At 45.6% G+C, this 13,261-nt stretch overlaps 2 protein-coding genes across 2 annotated transcripts in view; one reads left to right on the top strand and one right to left on the bottom strand.

Moving 5' to 3' along the window:
* Positions 1 to 13,261, bottom strand: part of tg (thyroglobulin) — a 92,535-nt gene that overhangs the window by 18,984 nt on the left and 60,290 nt on the right. The window contains exon 43 of the mRNA XM_071395192.1: positions 11,244 to 11,440. Within this exon, the coding sequence (XP_071251293.1) occupies positions 11,244 to 11,440 (197 nt within the window). The remainder of the gene's footprint in view (positions 1 to 11,243; positions 11,441 to 13,261) is intronic.
* LOC139572969 (src-like-adapter) lies at positions 519 to 11,526 on the top strand. The gene is made up of 7 exons (XM_071395882.1): positions 519 to 957; positions 2,629 to 2,857; positions 3,194 to 3,280; positions 4,101 to 4,198; positions 4,548 to 4,679; positions 9,115 to 9,244; positions 9,711 to 11,526. Exons 1-7 carry the CDS (start codon positions 876 to 878, stop codon positions 9,964 to 9,966), a joined length of 1,014 nt encoding a protein of 337 aa, XP_071251983.1. The 5' UTR covers positions 519 to 875; the 3' UTR covers positions 9,967 to 11,526.

Genomic DNA, 13,261 nt, shown 5'->3' with positions numbered 1-13,261 from the left:
ACTGTGGTGATTAGTCTGTCATCTATTGGCTACAGCACTGTGGTGATTAGTCTGCCATCTATTGGCTACAGCACTGTGGTGATTAGTCTGCCATCTATTGGCTACAGCACGGTGGTGATTAGTCTGCCATCTATTGGCTACAGCACTGTGGTGATTAGTCTGCCATCTATTGGCTACAGCACTGTGGTGATTAGTCTGCCATCTATTGGCTACAACACTGTGGTGATTAGTCTGCCATCTATTGGCTACAGCACTGTGGTGATTAGTCTGTCATCTATTGGCTACAGCACTGTGGTGATTAGTCTGTCATCTATTGGCTACAGCACTGTGGTGATTAGTCTGCCATCTATTGGCTACAGCACTGTGGTGATTAGTCTGCCATCTATTGGCTACAGCACTGTGGTGATTAGTCTCATCTATTGGCTACTGCATGGTGGTGATTAGTCTATTTCAGGAGTGGAAAAATGTGGTGAAAAACAAGTCACACTCAACTTCCCCATTAGTGAGGAAGTGACAAGATGAGATCAACAAAAACAGATTGGCAGGATGACTAGAATAGACTGATGAGCTGCTGCTTATCACCGTTAGACAGTACTGTATCATCATGCTAAGCTAATTCAGGCTATATTACATTCTAATTCCGGCTATATTACAGCAAATATTGGTTATATTAGGTATAACGACTGAGGCTGCTACAGGCTGGTATGGTAAGGCTATCTGAAGAAAGGGGGATAACATCCACATCCTAAACTGGAGAATAACAGTGCTGGGCTAAATAGTGAGATAAAGGAATGAGAGGCAGGCACGCATAGCACTGCCACTTCCCAGCACTTTATTCCTGCATCCAAATGATCAACAAGGCTCTCTGACCAGACATGGGGAACATCAGGACCAGCCCAGTCTCTATGCCAGCGAATGGAGATGACACCAACACCAGCTCTGACCCCTTTCTGAGAAGTAAGTCTCTCTGGTTAAGGAAGTCTGTATTTTGGTAATGATTGTTTTATTAACGAAAGGATCCTGTTAAAAGGGGCAATCTGGGATTCAAATTAGTTTTATATTCTTCAAGAATCAATGGCTATGAAATGATTAATTTAAAATGTTTGGAAACGCAGATTGTCTCTGATGGGCAATGGTTAATTTGATGTCATTTTTAAGTACGGGTGGAGTGACTTGGTTTCATAAGCTGTACTGGCCCTGTACTGCTCTGTGCATGAGTAAACATTTGCATAATTTCACCCAAAATAAATAAGGTTCCTCTCATGCAAACTGCAGCCAAACAACTGCAAGCTTATAAATGTAGAATTAGGTCAAATGATCACTTCGCAATATTTGCAACATTTTGTTACCATGGAGCATATATACAGCGTACTGTATGACTTTCTGTTGTAGAATGTTTACTATTCCGTTAGTCAGCACCTCAACTGACATGGGTGTGTCACCTCTTGCTTTTTACTGGACCTTTATGCAATATAAAACATATTTATTCATTAAATTAAATACCAAACAGCATCCTACTTCCCTACCCCCTGACCTTCAACAACATGTACTCATATCTAAAAAAACAAATAACAAAAAAAGTATTATTTTATGTTTTTGTAACAGCATCAGTGTGTGGGCATTCAGTATCTTGAAATGACCGTGCGAGAGCTGTTGACTAAACGGAAAAATAATATAATCTTCATCTGATATGGATGACCTGATAACACTTCTGCTTTCGCCTGTGATTGGCAGATACTGTACAGATGTACTCTCTTAATTTGATCGCCCTGTTGTCAGAGAATTTTCCTTTGCGGAAGGAAATGCAAATTGTTGTCTATTCGAGGTTTAAAAAGGCTTCTAACATTTGTAATTTCCACTTTAACATGTCAGACTTCATTGTTCCTAACTAAAAATGTATCAACCCCTACAGAAATGTCCATTAATTATAATCCACATAATAATTTACATTTCCTGCTGCTGCAGGATTATTTTCCTGCTGTGAGAAACGGGTCAAATTGAGATAGTACACCAGTACATGGCGTTTGGAAAGGTGTTTTCACCTGGTCACAGTCAGCTGATGTATTGTGCACTGAAGTCCACAAGCGAAGGGAAAAGGTGAGAGGAGGAGAGAGCGTAGGATGCAATGAGTTATACAACTTTCAAAGGAATCATGCTGTTTGTATGTGGCTGCTATGAAAGAGAACTGATTGCATGTGATCAGGGGTGTATTCATTCCGCCAATTCTGTTGAAAACATTTCTTAAACGGAAGCAAAAGGAAAGAAACGGGGATAAATGCACCTGAATTTGTCCAATAGAAACTCTTGTTTGCAACTGATTACACCCTAGATCAGCTAGATGCAGGCAAGAGTGTGCAAGGGGGTAATGAATGTGTCACTGTCTGTCACCTTGATTACTCACATTTTTCTCGACTTGTGCACCTACCATTGTAAACTTTAATTCATAGGCTAGGTTGTAGCAACCTCATGATGGGTATAGGGGAAATTAGAGTATCATGTAGTAGCCTAAACCTATCGATGTTACATTGAGCTGGGTGAATGGAATATGAATGACCGTTATCTAATATGCTGTAAAATAAATAAAACCTTGCACATAAAAAAAATAATCATAGTTTCTCTTCTCTCCAGACAACGATACCCTGAGAGTCCTTTCTGACTACCCCTCAGCAGACGTTAGTGAAAGCCTGGTAGTCTTATCTGACTACCCCTCAGCAGACGTTGGTGAAACCCTGGTAGTCTTATCTGACTACCCCTCAGCAGACGTTGGTGAAACCCTGGTAGTCTTATCTGACTACCCCTCAGCAGACGTCAGCGCGCCTCTCTTCAGGATAGGAGAGAGACTAAGACTCCTGGCAGAGTGAGTGACTGAACCCAACTGAATCTAAGAACTGTGTCCCAAATGCCACCCTAGTCCCTAGATAGTGCCCTACTTTTGACCAGAACGTAGGGCACTATCTAGGGACTAAGGGGCAATTTGGGACGCAGACCCAGTCTTCCACATTCAGTCCCTCAACACAACATCACCTCCTCTAAGAGCTGATCTGTTTGACTAGACTGACAGAGACAGGGCTCAAATCTGACCAATTCTACTTTTGACCAGAGCCCTTTTGGTCTATAACAGTGCACTAAATAAGGAATAGGGTGCTATTTGGGACTCACTCTCCTTCTTCCCTTGTTTCTTCTCTTCTGTCAGGGAGGGTTACTGGTGGAGGGCTCGTTCTGTCCAAACAGGATATGAGAACTACATCCCTAATAGCCATGTGGCCAAGGTCTATCACGGGTAGGTGAACTCACAGCAACACTAACCTACCTGACACTTCCTAGTCTACTGCCAAGGTCTATCACGGGTAGGTGAACTCACAGCAACACTAACCTACCTGACACTGTTATAGTCTACTGCCAAGGTCTATCACGGGTAGGTGAACTCACAGCAACACTAACCTACCTGACACTGTTATAGTCTACTGCCAAGGTCTATCACGGGTAGGTGAACTCACAGCAACACTAACCTACCTGACACTGTTATAGTCTACTGCCAAGGTCTATCACGGGTAGGTGAACTCACAGCAACACTAACCTACCTGACACTGTTATAGTCTACTGCCAAGGTCTATCACGGGTAGGTGAACTCACAGCAACACTAACCTACCTGACACTTCCTAGTCTACTGCCATGGCATCTGCCTCCTACATCTAATCACGTTCAAATCCAATTTTTATTTGTCACATGCCCCGAATACAACAGGTGTGTAGACCTTACAGTGAAATGCTTACTTACAAGCCCTTAACCAACAATGCAGTTTTAAGAAAAATAAGTGTTAAGTAAAAAAATAAAGATAAGTAAAAAAATATATAAATAATTAATGATATACTAATTTGACACTTTCCTAGTCCAGTGCCGGATTAAAGCTGACGATAATGGTTTAATGCTTGGTATTCTGAAAAGGTGAAGGTGATAGCATCTACGATACCATTATGATTAAAACAGCTGGTGGTAATGTTTTAATCTTTATTCATAGCTGGTTGTTTTATCTGGGTTCTAAGGCCATGAAAATGCATGCTTTATGAATATGGTTGAATTGTATTCTGTAATTCATTTAGCTGGTTGTTTGAAGGGGTGGCCCGACCCAAAGCAGAGGAACTGCTTCGTCTGCCCGGAAACAGAGCTGGCTCCTTCATGATAAGAGAAAGTCAAAAAGGTGAGTGGCCTCGAGACAGACGTCTGTACCGTAAATTAAATGGAATTTAGGTGCTCCTGTGGTGCTCCTGTTGTGCCCCTTGTGGTGCTCCGTTTGTAGAGCATGGTGCTCGCAACGCGATGGTTGTGGGTACGCAACCAACAACTACTGTAAGTCACTTAGGATAAAGGTGTCCGCTAAATGTCCTAAATAAATGGTACATATAAAAGATGGAGTCCTAAACTTCGACTACAGGACTGCCGATAGACTCTCTCACATCAACTACTGAAAATGATCAACCAAAATCGAACCAACTTTAGAAACCGATGTAATAACGTCTTGTTTTTCCTTTGCCTGTGTGGTGTTGTAGGAGTGTATACCCTGTCTGTACGGCACAGGGTTATGGTACACTATCGTATTATCCGCCTTCCCAACAACTGGTACTACATCTCTCCTGGTCTAACCTTCCAGTGTCTAGAGGACCTCGTCAACCACTACTCTGGTAAATAACAATATACGGTCACATTATCATGGACATTAAATCTATTCATCGTAAACCTTGTACCTCACTTTTTGTAGATTTTTTTTTTATTTTTTACATAAATTGAAAGTAGTCATCCCCCTTCATAATCTGTGAAAGGTTCATGATTAAAGTAGTCATCCCCCTTCATAATCTGTGAAAGGTTCATGATTAAAGTAGTCATCCCCCTTCATAATCTGTGAAAGGTTCATGATTAAAGTAGTCATCCCCCTTCATAATCTGTGAAAGGTTCATGATTAAAGTAGTCATCCCTCTTCATAATCTGCGAAAGGTTCATGATTAAAGTAGTCATCCCCCTTCATAATCTGCGAAAGGTTCATGATTAAAGTAATCATCCCCCTTCATAATCTGTGAAAGGTTCATGATTAAAGTAGTCATCCCCCTTCATAATCTGTGAAAGGTGAATGATTTGGAGGCATTATGTCTGACAATAGCCGTATCTGAAAATACATCTATTTCTTTTTTTTTTTTTTTTGCTAAGAGTTTTTTTTCCGGGACGCCATCATATCTGATGAATATTACAATCTGACATTAAAGTCAAACACATGTAGACTCTATGTGAACCTATTTATAGGAACGATGAGCTGATAAGTATAGTATTATTTTAAGGGCTGGAACTAGTCATTATTTTTGAACTCGTGACACCACCGGTAGTTATTACTTTCTAACGTGGAAATATTGACTCTTTCAAGCCGCACCAACTCCAATGCACTGTACTGCTGCTGTACTATATTCACTGAGTGGAGTCAGCCTCACCAACTCCAATGCACTGTACTGCTGCTGTACTATATTCCCTGAGTGGAGTCAGCCTCACCAACTCCAATGCACTGTACCTGCTGCTGTACTATATTCCCTGAGTGGAGTCAGCCTCACCAACTCCAATGCACTGTACTGCTGCTGTACTATATTCACTGAGTGGAGTCAGCCTCACCAACTCCAATGCACTGTACTGCTGCTGTACTATATTCACTGAGTGGAGTCAGCCTCACCAACTCCAATGCACTGTACTGCTGCTATACTATATTCCCTGAGTGGAGTCAGCCGCACCAACTCCAATGCACTGTACTGCTGCTATACTATATTCCCTGAGGGGAGTCAGCCTCACCAACTCCAATGCACTGTACTGCTGCTATACTATATTCCCTGAGGGGAGTCAGCCTCACCAACTCCAATGCACTGTACTGCTGCTATACTATATTCCCTGAGTGGAGTCAGCCTCACCAACTCCAATGCACTGTACTGCTGCTATACTATATTCCCTGAGTGGAGTCAGCCTCACCAACTCCAATGTACTGTACTGCTGCTATACTATATTCCCTGAGTGGAGTCAGCCTCACCAACTCCAATGCACTGTACTGCTGCTATACTATATTCCCTGAGTGGAGTCAGCCTCACCAACTCCAATGCACTGTACTGCTGCTATACTATATTCCCTGAGTGGAGTCAGCCGCACCAACTCCAATGCACTGTACTGCTGCTATACTATATTCCCTGAGTGGAGTCAGCCTCACCAACTCCAATGCACTGTACTGCTGCTATACTATATTCCCTGAGTGGAGTCAGCCGCACCAACTCCAATGCACTGTACTGCTGCTATACTATATTCCCTGAGGGGAGTCAGCCGCACCAACTCCAATGCACTGTACTGCTGCTATACTATATTCCCTGAGGGGAGTCAGCCGCACCAACTCCAATGCACTGTACTGCTGCTATACTATATTCCCTGAGGGGAGTCAGCCGCACCAACTCCAATGCACTGTACTGCTGCTATACTATATTCCCTGAGTGGAGTCAGCCGCACCAACTCCAATGCACTGTACTGCTGCGATACTATATTCCCTGAGTGGAGTCAGCCGCACCAACTCCAATGCACTGTACTGCTGCTATACTATATTCCCTGAGTGGAGTCAGCCGCACCAACTCCAATGCACTGTACTGCTGCTGTACTATATTCCCTGAGTGGAGTCAGCCTCACCAACTCCAATGCACTGTACTGCTGCTATACTATATTCCCTGAGTGGAGTCAGCCGCACCAACTCCAATGCACTGTACTGCTGCTATACTATATTCCCTGAGTGGAGTCAGCCTCACCAACTCCAATGCACTGTACTGCTGCTATACTATATTCCCTGAGGGGAGTCAGCCGCACCAACTCCAATGCACTGTACTGCTGCTATACTATATTCCCTGAGTGGAGTCAGCCGCACCAACTCCAATGCACTGTACTGCTGCTATACTATATTCCCTGAGTGGAGTCAGCCGCACCAACTCCAATGCACTGTACTGCTGCTGTACTATATTCCCTGAGTGGAGTCAGCCGCACCAACTCCAATGCACTGTACTGCTGCTGTACTATATTCCCTGAGTGGAGTCAGCCGCACCAACTCCAATGCACTGTACTGCTGCTGTACTATATTCCCTGAGTGGAGTCAGCCGCACCAACTCCAATGCACTGTACTGCTGCTGTACTATATTCCCTGAGTGGAGTCAGCCGCACCAACTCCAATGCACTGTACTGCTGCTGTACTATATTCCCTGAGGGGAGTCAGCCGCACCAACTCCAATGCACTGTACTGCTGCTGTACTATATTCACTGAGGGGAGTCAGCCGCACCAACTCCAATGCACTGTACTGCTGCTGTACTATATTCACTGAGGGGAGTCAGCCGCACCAACTCCAATGCACTGTACTGCTGCTGTACTATATTCACTGAGGGGAGTCAGCCGCACCAACTCCAATGCACTGTACTGCTGCTGTACTATATTCACTGAGGGGAGTCAGCCGCACCAACTCCAATGCACTGTACTGCTGCTGTACTATATTCACTGAGGGGAGTCAGCCGCACCAACTCCAATGCACTGTACTGCTGCTGTACTATATTCCCTGAGGGGAGTCAGCCTCACCAACTCCAATGCACTGTACTGCTGCTGTACTATATTCACTGAGGGGAGTCAGCCGCACCAACTCCAATGCACTGTACTGCTGCTGTACTATATTCACTGAGGGGAGTCAGCCGCACCAACTCCAATGCACTGTACTGCTGCTGTACTATATTCCCTGAGTGGAGTCAGCCGCACCAACTCCAATGCACTGTACTGCTGCTATACTATATTCCCTGAGTGGAGTCAGCCGCACCAACTCCAATGCACTGTACTGCTGCTGTACTATATTCCCTGAGTGGAGTCAGCCTCACCAACTCCAATGCACTGTACTGCTGCTGTACTATATTCCCTGAGTGGAGTCAGCCTCACCAACTCCAATGCACTGTACTGCTGCTTTACTATATTCCCTGAGTGGAGTCAGCCGCACCAACTCCAATGCACTGTACTGCTGCTGTACTATATTCCCTGAGTGGAGTCAGCCTCACCAACTCCAATGCACTGTACTGCTGCTGTACTATATTCCCTGAGTGGAGTCAGCCGCACCAACTCCAATGCACTGTACTGCTGCTGTACTATATTCCCTGAGTGGAGTCAGCCGCACCAACTCCAATGCACTGTACTGCTGCTGTACTATATTCCCTGAGTGGAGTCATATGAGCTGTACACTGGGGTCGAAGTACATTTCTGAAGTTGGCTATTTTGAGGATGTGGAAGATATTCAGCTCTAGTTCTCTCCTTGTGTCATTAATGTGTCCTTGTACATTTACATTTTAGTCACTGTGTATGGTTTCTGGTAGCTAACTGGTTATAACCACAGGATAGCTGTGTATGGTTTCTGGTAGCTAACTGGTTATAACCACAGGATAGCTGTGTATGGTTTCTGGTAGCTAACTGGTTATAACCACAGGATAGCTGTGTATGGTTTCTGGTAGCTAACTGGTTATAACCACAGGAAAGCTGTGTATGGTTTCTGGTAGCTAACTGGTTATAACCACAGGATAGCTGTGTATGGTTTCTGGTAGCTAACTGGTTATAACCACAGGATAGCTGTGTATGGTTTCTGGTAGCTAACTGGTTATAACCATAGGATAGCTGTGTATGGTTTCTGGTAGCTAATTATAACCACAGGATAGCTGTGTATGGCTTCTGGTAGCTAACTGGTTATAACCACAGGATAGCTGTGTATGGTTTCTGGTAGCTAACTGGTTATAACCACAGGATAGCTGTGTATGGTTTCTGGTAGCTAACTGGTTATAACCATAGGATAGCTGTGTATGGTTTCTGGTAGCTAATTATAACCACAGGATAGCTGTGTATGGCTTCTGGTAGCTAACTGGTTATAACCACAGGATAGCTGTGTATGGTTTCTGGTAGCTAACTGGTTATAACCACAGGATAGCTGTGTATGGTTTCTGGTAGCTAACTGGTTATAACCACCAGATAGCTGTGTATGGTTTCTGGAAAAGACAGTGGCCCCTCCTCTGGTAACGACAGTGGCTCCTCCTCTTTGACAGATTGTGCAGACGGCCTGTGCTGTATTCTCACCACCCCCTGTCAGGCTGTAACCACTGGCAACCTCAACCTGGCCTCCCAGGCACCCCCTGTGGTGATGCACAACAACTTCGACTGGAAAGACGTCAACAGGTACATCTTTCTCTAACGTTGACCTCTCTTTCCCCTCTCTCCCGCCTTCAGTCCCCCTCTCTCCCGCCTTCAGTCCCCCTCTCTCCCGCCTTCAGTCCCCCTCTCTCCCGCCTTCAGTCCCCCTCTCTCCCGCCTTCAGTCCCCCTCTCTCCCGCCTTCAGTCCCCCTCTCTCCCGCCTTCAGTCCCCCTCTCTCCCGCCTTCAGTCCCCCTCTCTCCCGCCTTCAGTCCCCCTCTCTCCCGCCTTCAGTCCCCCTCTCTCCCGCCTTCAGCCCCTCTGTCTCCAACCTTGTTTCTCCCCATCCATCTGTATCTGTCACTACCCCTCTCTGGGAGTTTCATGGAGTCTGACAATTACATATGTGTTTGAGCTTATTTTTGAGTTTAGCTTTCAATGTAGTTTATCAGTGATAGATAACAGGCTAACTCCATATACTAACGCTGCATCATATCTATTCTAACCCCAGCTCGGAGCTGACAGACCAGCCTCATCGTTACCCCGGCAACAGAGACTCTATGATCAGCTTTGGCTTGCGGAACACAGTCTCCTCCTACATGTCTCTGGGGGACATGAGGAAGGAGAGGAAGAGCAGCAGCTGGAGGAGGCAGAAGAGGAGGAGCAGTGTGTGTGTACCTCCCGGTAACGGTCACGGACTCAGCACTACAGCACTGGAAGAGGAAGAGGAGGGGGAGTACGCACAAGCCATCCACCTGAACTCTTAAGACTGGATATGGGCTTAAATGAAGAGGACATATCGTGCTGTATAGAGAGGACATATCGTGTTGTATAGAGAGGACATAATCCTGCTGTATAGAGAGGATATAATCCTGCTGTATAGAGAAGACATAATCCTGCTGTATAGAGAGGACATAATCCTGCTGTATAGAGAAGACATAATCCTGCTGTATAGAGAAGACATAATCCTGCTGTATAGAGAAGACATAATCCTGCTGTATAGAGAATACATAATCCTGCTGTATAGAGAAGACATAATCCTGCTGTATAGAGAAGACATAATCCTGCTGTATAGAGAGGACATAATCCTGCTGTATAGAGAAGACATAATCCTGCTGTATAGAGAAGACATAATCCTGCTGTATAGAGAAGACATAATCCTGCTGTATAGAGAAGACATAATCCTGCTGTATAGAGAGGACATAATCCTGCTGTATAGAGAAGACATAATCCTGCTGTATAGAGAAGACATAATCCTGCTGTATAGAGAAGACATAATCCTGCTGTATAGAGAGGACATAATCCTGCTGTATAGAGAGGACATAATCCTGCTGTATAGAGAGGACATAATCCTGCTGTATAGAGAGGACATAATCCTGCTGTATAGAGAATACATAATCCTGCTGTATAGAGAAGACATAATCCTGCTGTATAGAGAAGACATAATCCTGCTGTATAGAGAAGACATAATCCTGCTGTATAGAGAAGACATAATCCTGCTGTATAGAGAGGACATAATCCTGCTGTATAGAGAGGACATAATCCTGCTGTATAGAGAGGACATAATCCTGCTGTATAGAGAAGACATAATCCTGCTGTATAGAGAGGACATAATCCTGCTGTATAGAGAATACATAATCCTGCTGTATAGAGAAGACATAATCCTGCTGTATAGAGAAGACATAATCCTGCTGTATAGAGAGGACATAGCCTACTGGACTATGCCGTGAATGTGGAAGTAAAACTGTGATGACTGTCACACTGCATGATCAGTGACATTCGTACCATTAATCACAAGGGTGTTACTGTTTGACAGCCTAAACTAGTTGTAAACAGCCGGAATGGTTAAAACTGTTACTGTAACAGCATTATTTACACACGAGGGCTTAGTAACACATCCACAGGAGCCCCATTTAGTGCACTACTATAGAGCACTACTTTTGATAGGGCTCTGGTCAAAAGCAGTACACTATATAGGGAATAGGGCACCATTTGGGACTCTTAGTGAAGGTCAGTGAGGATCAGGGGTCACAGGTCAGTTTACCATGAGCAGCATCCTGTCGAAGAGACCACGCGAGGAGGGAGAGGTCAGATGTAGGCTGGCCACGTCGGCTCCGCTCCGCTCTGCCCCCACCGTCACCAGCCTTGGGTCACCTCCGAACGCCTCCATGTTCTCCTGGACCCACTTCAGAGCGGCTACCTGGTCCTGGAAGCCGGCGTTACCTGGCAGGGCTGTGGAACCTAGAGGCATTCAGTTCACACTGCTGTTATTTCATGTACCGTGTCAGGAGCCAAATCCATTCAAGAGAAATACTTATATAACGTCATATGTTCTTTGGTTGTGACTTGTGTTATCGTCTACATCATTTCCAAAATATACAAACAACGTGTTTTTATTCCATTTGGGATCCAAAAGCCACTGCAGTACATGAATACTGTAATTACCCACTAAGAATGGAACAAGAAACTATTGGATAAATGTCAAATATCATTTTACAAGAGCCTGGTAACAATGTGAAAACATTCAGCAACAGCAAACAGAAAGCTTGAAAACATTCCAAAGTGTTGCTTTACAAAAGCTCCCTCCAGAATACAATAGGTGGAGAGATATCAGGGACCAGTGGTTTAGAGGTGTTACTGTGTTGCAGGGCTTTATAGAAGAGCTGTCTGGGAGGGACCAGTGGTTTAGTAGGTGTTACTGTGTTGCAGGGCTTTATAGAAGAGCTGTCTGGGAGGGACCAGTGGTTTAGAGGTGTTACTGTGTTGCAGGGCTTTATAGAAGAGCTGTCTGGGAGGGACCAGTGGTTTAGTAGGTGTTACTGTGTTGCAGGGCTTTATAGAAGAGCTGTCTGGGAGGGACCAGTGGTTTAGTAGGTGTTACTGTGTTGCAGGGCTTTATAGAAGCACTGTCTGGGAGGGACCAGTGGTTTAGAGGTGTTACTGTGTTGCAGGGCTTTATAGAAGAGCTGTCTGGGAGGGACCAGTGGTTTAGAGGTGTGGCTGTGTTGCAGGGCTTTATAGAAGAGCTGTCTGGGAGGGGCCAGTGGTTTAGTAGGTGTGGCTGTGTTGCAGGGCTTTATAGAAGAGCTGTCTGGGAGGGGCCAGTGGTTTAGAGGTGTGGCTGTGTTGCAGGGCTTTATAGAAGAGCTGTCTGGGAGGGACCAGTGGTTTAGTAGGTGTGGCTGTGTTGCAGGGCTTTATAGAAGGGCTGTCTGGGAGGGACCAGTGGTTTAGAGGTGTTGCTGTGTTGCAGGGCTTTATAGAAGAGCTGTCTGGGAGGGACCAGTGGTTTATAGGTGTTGCTGTGTTGCAGGGCTTTATAGAAGAGCTGTCTGGGAGGGGCCAGTGGTTTAGTAGGTGTTGCTGTGTTGCAGGGCTTTATAGAAGCGCTGTCTGGGAGGGACCAGTGGTTTATAGGTGTTGCTGTGTTGCAGGGCTTTATAGAAGCGCTGTCTGGGAGGGGCCAGTGGTTTATAGGTGTTACTGTGTTGCAGGGCTTTATAGTAGAGCTGTCTGGGAGGGGCCAGTGGTTTAGTAGGTGTTGCTGTGTTGCAGGGATTTATAGAAGAGCTGTCTGGGAGGGGCCAGTGGTTTAGTAGGTGTGGCTGTGTTGCAGGGTCTTCTAGAGTTGCTGTCTGAGGGCTCCTATCACCAAGACTATACATCATACTCTAAAACACAAAGTGCCGTCTAGGATAACAAAGTTGAAACTTGAACACACAGACACACAGTCCTTCCACATGTCTGTGAGTGTGCCAGCTGTGTGCTATGGCTGGCTAGCTGACTGTGGAGAGAGTCACTCCTCCCTCTCAGTGCCACATCAGCACAGAACACACCATCAGCAGAGATGTGTTTCCCTCCCCCTGTCACCCTACCCCTCTCCCCCCCCCCCCCCATGTCTCCCTCCCCCTCTCCCCATGTCCCCGCCCCCCATCTCTCCCTCCCCCTCATCTCTCCCCCCCATCTCTCCCTGCCCCCTCTCCCCATCTCTCCCTCCCCCCCACCCCATCTCTCCCTCCCCCCTCTCCCCATCTCTCCTTCCCCCCTCCACCCCATCTCTCC

Source organism: Salvelinus alpinus, chromosome 4 (genome assembly GCF_045679555.1).
Source record: "Salvelinus alpinus chromosome 4, SLU_Salpinus.1, whole genome shotgun sequence".
NCBI lineage: Eukaryota > Metazoa > Chordata > Actinopteri > Salmoniformes > Salmonidae > Salvelinus > Salvelinus alpinus.
Note: the sequence above shows the minus strand (reverse complement) of the source record. Positions and strands in the feature narration are given on the sequence as shown.